The sequence below is a fragment of the Euprymna scolopes genome, chromosome 9 (assembly GCF_053919585.1).
Source record: "Euprymna scolopes isolate OS-2025 chromosome 9, ASM5391958v1, whole genome shotgun sequence".
Lineage (NCBI taxonomy): Eukaryota > Metazoa > Mollusca > Cephalopoda > Sepiida > Sepiolidae > Euprymna > Euprymna scolopes.
The window spans coordinates 40,760,721-40,773,045 of NC_136490.1; the positions used below are offsets into that span (position 1 = coordinate 40,760,721).

The 12,325-nt window shown below is 31.8% G+C and overlaps 1 protein-coding gene across 3 annotated transcripts in view; it reads right to left on the reverse strand.

The window, feature by feature from the left end:
* Positions 1–643: 643 nt before the first annotated feature.
* LOC145284520 (all trans-polyprenyl-diphosphate synthase PDSS1-like) overlaps positions 644–12,325 on the reverse strand; it is a 55,157-nt gene continuing 43,475 nt past the window's right edge. For all 3 annotated transcript variants that reach the window (XM_080133406.1, XM_080133407.1, XM_080133408.1), the window contains exons 8-10: positions 10,004–10,117; positions 5,777–5,857; positions 644–956 (exon numbers count right to left, since the gene is read on the reverse strand). In XM_080133406.1, coding sequence (XP_079989532.1) covers positions 816–956; positions 5,777–5,857; positions 10,004–10,117 — 336 coding nt within the window. In that variant the 3' untranslated portion in view covers positions 644–815. The remainder of the gene's footprint in view (positions 957–5,776; positions 5,858–10,003; positions 10,118–12,325) is intronic.

Here is a 12,325-nt window from a genome sequence, read left to right on the forward strand (position 1 = left end):
GTTATGGTGACTGGTGGTCTGCAGCTGGTCTCATCCATCACAGCTTCTTGGATCCGAACGAAATAATTACAGCGGAGAAGTACTGCTAACAAATTAACGAAATGCACCAGAAGCTCCAACGTATTTGCCCAAGATTGGTCAATAGAAGGGACCAATTCTCCTCCATGACAATGCTCGCCCACGTTGCTCAACTGAACCTTCAGAAGCTGAACGAATTGGGTTATGAGATTGCCTCATCCGCCATATTCACTGGACCTCTCGCCCACCGATTATCACTTTTTCAAGCATCTCGACAAACTTCTTTCGTGGAAAATGCTTCAAAAGCCGAGATGATGCCAAAACCGCCTTCATTGCTTCCAGAACACTGGATTTCTATGCTCATGGAATAAATAAACTTGTTTCTCATTGGCAAAAATGTGTTGATTCTAATGGTTCTTATTTCGATTAATGAAATTTATTATGAAAGGAGTTATGATCTTTTGAAGTTGGATGTCAAAAAATGACATTATTTTTGCACCAACCTAATAAAATAAGCAATAGAAAAAATTTCTATTCACCATCTCTGTGCGATATGTATTCAATGTACATTTCATGTCTATAGAAAGCTTAATAATAATAATTTAAATAAAAACAAACAAATAAATAAAATATTTATATTTTTCATTAAAGGCAAAAAAAAAGAGCACATTTCATGATTAACAATTACTTTCGTAGCACACGCATTCAATAAAGCCTAAAACCGCAGAACCATTCACTTTAATTTTCTATATAAATAAAAAAAATTTTTTTTTCAAAAATCCTAAATTTAATTTACATCATTTTTTTCTATCGAGAATAAATTTTACTAAATGTATTAAAGCCTGCTGCGATGAGCTGGTCTTTAGTTGTTGAATCATACGGACAGCTTCTTTGGCATGTTGTTCGGCTAGAATGCGTGCCTGGGTAACGCCATCACTCTAAAAAATATATACAAAAAGAAAGAAATGATATGACAGGTTGTATTTGGAAGTATCAAGAAATAAGTGATAAAGAAAACAAAAACATGTAAGAAGCGTTTAATTTACATAATAAAAGAGAATGTGTGTGTGTGTGTGTGTTTATAGAAAGACAGACTAGATATAACGTTGTGTGTGTGTGCGTGTTTATAGAAAGAGAGACTAGATGTAACGTTAGGTGTGTGTGTTTATAGAAAGGGAGACTAGATATAACGTTGTGTGTGTGCGTGTGTGTGTTTATAGAAAGGGAGACTAGATATAACGTTATGTGTGTGTGTGTGTGTTTATAGAAAGGGAGACTAGATATAACGTTATGTGTGTGTGTGTGTTTATAAAAAGGGAGACTAGATATAACGTTATGTGTGTGTGTTTATAGAAAGAGAGACTAGATATAACGTTATGCGTGTCTGTGTGTTTATAGAAAGACAGACTAGATATAACGTTACGTGTGTATGTGTTTATAGAAAGACAGACAAGTGTTAATATGTAGACACCATTGCAAGGTTAACAAAGTCAAGTAAAGAATTTGACTCACTCTTTTTCTTTTTAGTGAAACAACAGACATTTATTTACAAGTGCTTTCCAGAATGACACCTTGTCTCTTGTTCAAAAGTCTTCTTGTACTCCCATGTGCTTAACAAAACTTCCGTGTTAAATACGTGGTCCTCTGTCTTTGTCCGACTATGTTTAGGATACATCTATCTGTCCTCTAACATCAAGGGTCCACATTTATCTATTTTTTTAAATATTTTTCTTTCCTTCTTCCTTGCCATAACGTCACCTCACACACGACTCGGTATTTGCATACGTTGACTGTTGCTGCTGCTGCCACATGTGCATCCGCGCTCTGTTACATGGAAATAGTCCTGACAGGTTCACCATAAAATGGTACAAACATTAAATTTCCCAAGTACTTAAAACGGTTTCACCTTTCAGTATGAAACTCCACTCAGAGACTGGAAGAATTTCAAGTGAAGAAATCAAATTCTGGATCATCAGAGCCGAAGCTAGATATTATAATTCCTCATTTCTTGGGTGGTCTCTTCTTTCAGTCAAATATTTCTACCAAAGTAAGGCTTTTGTTTGTGTACATTGCAACGATACAACACACTAAACATACAGCATTGCACATATTTCCAGACAGACATAGAGAGAGGAAGAAAGAGCAAGTCAGAGGTGAAAGTGACGAGTACAGTATAAAATATATTAGGGAAAGAATCTTAGAGAAACATGATCCACTATTTATTTTAAAAATTGTGACAGGAGATGAGTTATAGATAAAGAATATTAATAAAGAGTCATTTGCAATATGTTCATGATGGATTTAAAAAACACACACTTATGAAATTATATATATATATAACTACTTAATTTACTCACATAAAATTAATATACGAAAGTATAGATTTATGTGTAAACTTTAAGTATTTACTTCAAAAGTGCTCAATACGTAGGTAGAGCTAGTTAGTAATTTATAAAATATATATGGCGATTAAGCTACACTGAATATTCGGCGTTTCATCCACTCTAGGATTCATCAGGCTTATGCGCGAATTCTGTGGTTGTTTATCGTTTTTATATGGTCCTCTTCTGTTGAGGATTTTAGTTAGCCAATCAGCTTTCTAACTAAACTAAAATCCTCAACAGAAAAGGACCATATAAAAACGATAAATAACCACAGAATTCGCGCATAAGCCTGACGAATCCTAGAGTGGATGAAACGCCGAATATTCAGTGTAGCTTAATCGCCATATATATATATATATATATATATATATATATATATATATATATATATTATATTATATGAGAGAGAGAGAGAAAAATAAGATTAGCACATTATATCAGTTCTAAGGAATGGAGTAAACATGAAATGAAAATGTTAGAGTAAAATTGAAATTAATGGAATTATAAGCAAAATAACAAAAAAATAAGGACACAAACTCAATATTAAATAATTGAAAACACAAATATGGTAAAATGAATCGACCAAAATAGTTAAGATTTAATGTTGTGTCCTAATTTCTGCTTATTTATCCACTATTTTTATGAACTAATTTTTAATATGAAGACTCCAACTGTAAGTGTACAAGGTCCCTGGGGTAGGTACATCCACTTAACTATAGATCTTGCACCTAAGTGAAATTAGATGATAACCCTCGCAAAGTGATGAACTCTTTATTATTTTAGGGATATGTTGAATGCTGGAAGTGGTTACAAGTTGAACTCTAACCATTAAGATAAGATGGGGTAAGTTCCTTGAACTGTTGCCAGTTCTGACATCGCAATTTATTTCTAACAATGAGAGACTATGTATCAGCTGTGTCAAATGCATGATGCTATATGGAGGTGAGTGCTGGTCTCCTACCCAGTTCTCACTTGCTTATCAGTGTAATGACAGAGCAATTATCACATGCATACATAATGTTGGGTCAAGTCAGATCCGACATATCAGCTCTAATATTGTGTTAGTGAAGCTGAATTATTGTTGAGACGATTAATTGAAATTGATAAAAAAAAAAAAGAATTTTTTAAGGTATCAGAATCAGTAATGGGAAAAAATGATGTCTACTTTTTGATACACACAAAAAAAAAAAAATATTGTTTCTACTTTTCGATACACAAAAAAAAAAAATATTGTTTCTACTTTTCGATACACACACAAAAAAAATATTGTGTCTACTTTTCGATACACAAAAAAAAAAAAAAAAATTGTGTCTACTTTTCGATACACAAAAAAAAAAAAAATATTGTGTCTACTTTTCGATACACAAAAAAAAAAAAAATATTGTGTCTACTTTTCGATACACAAAAAAAAAAAAATATTGTGTCTACTTTTTGAAACACAAAAAAAAAAAAAAATATTGTGTCTACTTTTCGATACACAAAAAAAAAATTGTCTACTTTTCGATACACACACAAAAAAAATATTGTGTCTACTTTTCGATACACAAAAAAAAAAAAAATATTGTGTCTACTTTTCGATACACAAAAAAAAAAAAAATTGTGTCTACTTTTCGATACACAAAAAAAAAAAAAATTGTGTCTACTTTTCGATACACAAAAAAAAAAAAAAATTGTGTCTACTTTTCGATACAAAAAAAAAAAATGTGTCTACTTTTCGATACAAAAAAAAAAAAATATTGTGTCTACTTTTCGATACACAAAAAAAAAAATATTGTGTCTACTTTTCGATACAAAAAAAAAAAAATATTGTGTCTACTTTTCGATACAAAAAAAAAAAAATATTGTGTCTACTTTTCGATACAAAAAAAAAAAAATATTGTGTCTACTTTTCGATACACAAAAAAAAAATATTGTGTCTACTTTTCGATACACAAAAAAAAAATATTGTGTCTACTTTTCGATACACAAAAAAACAAAATTGTGTCTACTTTTCGATACACAAAAAAACAAAATTGTGTCTACTTTTCGATACACAAAAAAAAAAATATTGTGTCTACTTTTCGATACACAAAAAAAAAAAAATATTGTGTCTACTTTTCGATACACAAAAAAAAAAAAAATATTGTGTCTACTTTTCGATACACAAAAAAAATATTGTGTCTACTTTTCGATACACAAAAAAAAAAAAATATTGTGTCTACTTTTCGATACACAAAAAAAAAAAAATATTGTGTCTACTTTTCGATACACAAAAAAAAAAAAATATTGTGTCTACTTTTCGATACACAAAAAAAATATTGTGTCTACTTTTCGATACACAAAAAAAAAAATATTGTGTCTACTTTTCGATACACAAAAAAAAAAAATTGTGTCTACTTTTCGATACACAAAAAAAAAAATATTGTGTCTACTTTTCGATACACAAAAAAAAAAAAATATTGTGTCTACTTTTCGATACACAAAAAAAAAAAAATATTGTGTCTACTTTTCGATACACAAAGAAAAAAAAAAAAAAAAAAAAAATTGTGTCTACTTTTCGATACACAAAAAAAAAAAAAATTGTGTCTACTTTTCGATACACAAAAAAAAAAATATTGTGTCTACTTTTCGATACACAAAAAAAAAAAAATATTGTGTCTACTTTTCGATACACAAAGAAAAAAAAAAAAAAAAAAAAAAAAAAAAAATTGTGTCTACTTTTCGATACACAAAAAAAAAAAAAAAAAAAAAAAAAGAAGAAAAGTCTTTTCATTGTTATTTTTTTTAAAACATAATTTTCCATTGCTGATACCAAAGATAAAATAAGTATTTATTGATTTTAAATTACCAGGAAAACTCAAGTCTATAGACCAACCTCCTCCTAAGTTTGTGTATGTTTGCAAAAATATACAAAGTGTTTTTATGATGGTAATTCAAAAATTTAAAATAAAATTAAAAATTTAGTTAACAATTAAAAAAGAACCAGAATCAGTCATTGTATTAGAATTAGGAATATAGAACAGAATCAGTAATTGCATCGCAATCAGGGAAAAATATTGGAAGCGTCTCATCTTAAGGCTGAATATACCAGAATTTGATGACCACCTGACAATGCTGATTTGACCATGTTCTGGATAATATGCAAAAACTGTGAGGTGGAATGCCATAGAAAAATTAGATGAACCAAGAAAGTAGGATGCAAGAATCTCAACGGAATTTGAATGGAATCAATTTTCAAAAATGCCAAGCTTGAAGAGCAAGATTCCAGTCTGAATGCTAACCAAGGAAAAAATTACAATACAATATGATGATGATGATGATGATGATGTCGATTATATAGTAAAAAAAAAAGCTCATATTCTTGTATTAAATCTCCTGTTCTAATTAGAACTTACCTTTGCTACCAAATCGCGTGCTCGTCTTACGTCACCAATTTGACTAAAACGTCTCATGATCATCGGGTGAAGTTCAGGATACTAAAAGAAAAGAAAAATTTAAGAGATGATACTAAATGGCTAAACACTTGTTTAAATAATTTAAATGCATTTTAGGGTTTGTTAGGTATATACATCTTTAAATGTTTCATATATTGAAATGTAGAAAACTCGTTTAAGCTCTCAAGTTATTTTTTTTTGTCAAGAGACATTTTTTTGAAAAAATTTTGAAGCGAGATTTATCTGCCCTTGGTGAGAGAGATTGAGGCAGAGTAATTTGCCCTTGCATACACCAGATGACAAACAGGAAAATTCAAAATGAACAATGCTACCCAAGTCGGTTTTGTGACAAACAATTAATTCCTAATTAATAAATCTTTTTATATAATTGATTGACATAAAACCGTTTTAGTTTTTCATATTTATATCTCACAACTTATCACGTCACAAACCTAAAAAGAAGTTAAGGTCCCCAATGATGCTAGGTTAAACAGAGCTGAAAGGGAAAAGAAAACAAAATACCAAGGTCTTATGTATGGCATGAAAAGAAACTGGGATCTTAGGAAGATTATTCCAGCAATTATAGGAGCAACCAGACTCGTGGCAAAGAATTTAAAAACTACTTGGTAAATTTATCTGGTGAACCAAGTGCAAGAAAGATTCAAACAATTGCACTTAAAGGGATGGTTAGAATCTTAAAAAGATCTTTCAGTTGGAATGCCTGAGATAGTGGGTGAATATCTTACATCCAGTAGGATACCCATTCTCAGTTTTTAACAAAAAAATAAAATAAAATAAATAAAAGAGCTTGGATTATACACTAGATATTATCCTTGAGTTTCTTCGATCTTTCTGTACAAGGGTTTGTCAAGACAATTGGACACAAGGATACTTCATCCTACAAACAATTGCACTTAAAGACACAGTGAGTCTTAAAAAGATCTCTCGGTTGGAATGTCTTCTAGTGGATGAATGTGCCAGTAGAAAGCCTCATATACAGTAACAACAAAATAAGAAAATTGGGGAAAAAAAAAAAAAAAAAATGAGTTTGAATTACATACTAGGCATCATCCTTAAATGTCTTTGGTCTCTCTATACACAAGTATCCTCGTGTCAGGTTGTCTTGACAAACTTCACTCTACAAATAAACTCTGACCGAATATTCATAAGATAATATTTGAAGCTTAAATAAGATCGCCTCGACATGGTTATACATTACCGCATACAAGCAACGGTGCAGTTTCTAGGGATTTTGCCTGAAGTAACAGCACTTAGCATGATACTCTACCAAACCAGATAACATCTTGGAATCCAGCAAATTACGAAAAGAGCACAATATAGATAAACTATTACATAATTTAGTCACCAATTCAGAAGAGTAAAATTAGTGTTCTTCACTGGTTTATGTCGAGAGATAGAGGAGAATCTTTATTGAACATTTGAACATGTATTTCATATAGAAATCAAGTGTTATCACAAAAGGAGGCCTCTTGATTTCTGATGAATTATTGAAGTAAAATCAAACAAAGTGATTTAAGTGTCGTTCGAAGATCCTATTATTTTTTTTTTTTTTTTAGATATAGTAAAACTAAAACTAAAAAAAATTTTTATTGCATAACAATTACTGCACTTATTGTATCAGGTTGACAAAAAGTTCTTACAGTTTTTAATTTTTAAATTCAGATGAACATATCTTGACTCAGAAAATTTCCTTGGCTCGATACGAGAAATCTCGCCTAACAGTGATAAGATGAAAGGGAGTCTTGAAAAGATATAAAGTGGCAGATTGTCAGAAAATATTCAGTGCCTCTTACGTCCAAGCTCGAAAGAATCTGATTCCTAAATTTCTCACTTGGAATGGAATTAGATACTTTTGATTTTCAGAAACAGAAAAGTGCATTCTTTCATTGCCCAGTATAATTCATGGGAATAAGTTGGATATGGCTGAAATGAGATCATTTCGGCTGTTAAACTATGATACACAAGCCATACTTGTAAGCAAGTTTTATGGTTATATTATTTGTATTGATTGGACTATTGTTCTCATCTTGCATGTTATTAGGGCAACATTTCGATCAGATTATCCTTTGACCTTCATCAGGCATGTCGGTTGTTTGAAGAAGAAAGGAGAAAAGTTATTGACTCCGTAGATATTTTTGTCTTTCTGCAAGTCGATCTCCATTTTCTGGTCATTGTTTCGAATCTGTAAGCAAAGGGAAGGCAAATCCAATAAAGATCGACAGGGGCATTATCTCCCTTTCCATTGCCAAAATTTTAAAGGTGTACAATATCTGTTTTTTCTACAATTAGAGGCTTCAAAATGTTACTAAATTCCAGGCTTGTTCTTCTTAGTAATTTTTTTTTTTTTTCTTTTAGCATATGTGTTGCCTCTTTGAGTCGCCTGACTCTCCACCTTGCATCCCTGTCAATTATTTTGACCTTATTCCGCAAAGAGAAATGTGTTCCTTTTTTTTTTTTTTTCCATATGTAATCAGCTAGTCCTGACTTTTCGACCTCTCCCCATGTCATGGCTTTACGGTGTTCTTCTAACCTTACCGGGGGGGGGGGGGGGGGGAGAGCGACCAGTCTCACCTTTGTATACTTTTCCGCATTTGCAAGAAATCTCATATACAGTTTTTGTCATGGTACTTTCGGTTGGGGCTAGACTTGTACTAGGTGTTTTTTGAGAGTCTAATCATTCTTAAATATTGTTCTGATGTCATATAGATTTCCTATTTACACAAAAATTTTTGGACAGGCCCTTTATGTATGGCACACTGTGGCAAGTTTTAGTGATGGAAGGGAGATAATCCACGTCGATCTTTATTAGATTTGCCTCCCCTTTGTCAACCAATTTTTGTGCTCACAGATTTGAAACAATGGCTAAAAAAAAATGGAGATATACTCGAAGAAATACGAAAATATCTACAGAGCCAGTAAGTTTTCTTGTTTCTTTTCCAAATAACAATCGACAACCGATATGCCTGATCATGTTTGAAGGCCAATCCGATCAAAACGTTGCACAAATAACACTCAATATGAGAACAATAGTCCGATCGAAACAAGTAATATAAACAATTAGCCCCTATCTAAAAAATTCAGAACTTTAAGTTTTAAGGTTATTCAATAAGCTGTTTATATGTTCAAATGCTATGAAAAATGATGAGCATAGATTGATATTCCCGTTTCTTGTTCAATGCAAATTTCTAACATATTCCCATGATGAAAATCATTTTTAAATGCTGAAGCAATAAACAAAAGAGGGTATGGAAGATAAATGGGCAACAACACGAACTGACAATTTGAGCATGCCAGGTTTGAATCCAGCCTATTCCATAGTGTCACTTCGACTTAGGATGTTGGCAACCATCACATGGTCTCTCCTGTAAGTACCATTTCTTTCTAGAAAAAAAGAATCTTGGAAACTAATGCCAACAGCAGAATTGTAGACAGATCATTATTCATATAATGAAAGTTGTTATATTGTTGACGGACCATTGCCAAATGTAAGAATGAAATTCTATCCATATAATTAAGCCTTATTGACAGCTTGTTTAGAGAAAGAGATCACGATGAGAGTTTGAAATGTCTCAGGAGTGAAAAAGTTGTTTATCGCATGCAAAGGAATTGAGCAGACATGTCTATTTCAACTGTGTGAGTTTGCGTGAGTCAGCGTATGTAAAATGAGTAAGCATTGTAGATGTGCACGTATATTAGCGGTTTCATTAGCAGCAGAGTATGTATGAACTGTGTATATGAGACTGGTTAGCAGTATGTATATATTATCATTATGTTTAATAATTTGTGTGCGTCTCGTTAAATCTGTTGAGGACTGATTTACCTTTTTAATAAACAAAAATTTGCTTATGTCTTTTGTGGGAGTTAGGGTGGGGAAACAATTTGTGTTGTATATTAATGGGTGGAAGGGGTGGGGCACACCTTAAACTGTTCAAAGATAAACATAGCAAATGGTTGAAATTAAAGAGTCAAGTTTAACAACCCATATAAACAGACAAATCAGAAGTAGGAATTAGGTGAAGAATGATGTCAAAGTTTTTTTTTTGTTTTTTTTTTTAAATTAGAAGTTTTTGTTCTTAGAGTATAGAGAATATTTTAGATGCCAATAAATATAGGAAAAATTAATAAAAAAAAAATAAATAAATAAAAAAAATAAAAAAATTAAAGTACCTCCTGAGCAGCAAAAAGCACGGGGGCTGTGGCTAAACCTAACTTTAAGTCAGCAGTAGTTGGTTTTCCCATAATCTTATCACAGGAGACAAAATCCAATATGTCGTCAATCAACTATGAAAAAAGAAATAAAAAAAATTAAAAGTAAATACAAGCATTTATTATGAAAATCAGGCATTTAAAGTTTTCTTCTTTGTCCAGTTTTGGTATTTGGTATTTGGTTAAGGTGTTGCGAGTATGTCTAACTCCGGGGTGGCCAACATGTTATACTTGCTCTCTATGCAGTCCAATCTAAAGAATTGGATGTAGTCATGTTGCTTCTTACTCACCTAATCCAGGTCTTCTTTGATCTAACATGCCTTTTAGTGTCTGGAATAACCAGACTATTGTTGGGATGATTCATCGGAATCAGATAAATAATAAAAAAAAAAATTTTTTTTTTCTTTTTTAATCAGAACATTTTGGAGTATTGGAATTGGAAAAATTTGCACCTATTTTCAGACAATTCTTTTAATATGTTTTTTTTTTTTTTGGCTTAAAACTTAATTTCAGGTAAATAATGCTAAAATGATATTTATTGATTTCAAACTACCAGTAAGAATAAAATCTACAGATCATCCCACAAGTGTATTTTTACGCTTGCAAAAATATGGGTTTTATATACATATTACATACATATTAATGGGTTTTTACAGTACTCCAAAAATTATAAATATAAAATAAAACAACAATTCTATATCTACATATTTAGAGATTTAAAAGAAAAAAAAAATCAGAATCAGTAATTAGATCAGAATCAGAAAAAAATATCGGAATCATCTCATCATTAATCCAGACATATGGATTGGATGACAGAGCCGACATACTGTAAATGGCTGAATCAGCAAAGATACAGAATACACAGGGCATCAATAATCTCAACTATCAAATTTCTGATGAAGCAGAATGGTTGAAGAGATCCTGTCTTTCAATTTGTAGCGACATATCCACCTGACGATGGTATGATCATTATGTCGAATCGATTGAATTGATCAGAAGTGCATATCTTACTGCTATGCAAAATGGCAGAGGAAACAGATTGAAAGAACTTTGCCCCAAATCCTGAAGAAAATTTGTACTAGATGTAAGGATTGTCAGCAGCTTCCTGAAATAGCAAGCATCAACATCATTCAAAATGTTGCCCAAATAGCAGAAGATGACTTTGACGTCAAGTGGGGCACCATCTACATCCACATGAGCTTTAACTATGAAAAAATTTTAGATGATTCATAAAGTTGCAAATGTCAGGATGTTGCCTGCCTAGTCGACATTCAAAGTGAGGCTCATACGGATGTAGATAGTACCCCACCTTTACTATTGAAGAAAAATATCGAATACTGATGATGATTGTGAATGTGTTATCATTGTTTGTTGTTGCATAATAGGGAGAAGGTTCAATCATTATGATTAAGGTGTTCTGTTTTGTTATTTGTATTATTTATTGTTATATTGTTATGTAGGATCCAGGGCAACACCAGAGTAAACCAGTTGATTATTATTATCATTATTATCATTATTATTATTGTGTTTAAATGGAATGTCAGTTTAAATAGGTGTCTTAGGTGAAGTGTTTATTTGAAATAACATTGGAATGTTATCAAATTTAAGAATTTCTAGATAAACATAGATTATGTAAAAACATTGGGTGATCTTAATGCTATGTGTATTAATGAAAGGGAGATAGACACATAGTTACAGTTGGGAGTCAGAGTGAGAGAGTTGGACAAATTAGCATGGAAAGTATTGTCTCTGTGTTTGGAAGCTGGGAGAAACGCGACCTTAGCATAATGTAGGAATCAAAAGAGGCCATCACAAACTCTGAAACGGCAAATAAAGTTTTATCAAATATATAACCTATTGTTGGTTTCTTTCGACAGAAAAGGACTTAGATAAAGACAAGAGAAGACCATTCAATGGAGAGAAGTACGTTCTTTGCCTGTGTGCTACACAAACTGATGTTAATGAACTGATTTATTGTACGTGTTGCCCACCCACATACACATTGACCATGATAGACACTCGTTGATACACACATATAAGAACTCTGTAACACACGCCATAGTATATATAGAAATATGCAACAAAGGCATATTTCTTTCAAGATCTAGAGTAAAGCTTTTCCAGCCTGTGCTTGTTCTGCCATCTTGCATGACAGAGCAAACATGGGCCCCAAACACTTGATTGGAAAACACGGAGCAAATATTTAAGAAATGACATGAAATCTGATTGATGTTAACCATTTTGATTGAATCACTTGGAGACCAGCAGAGAAGCGTTGTCTGG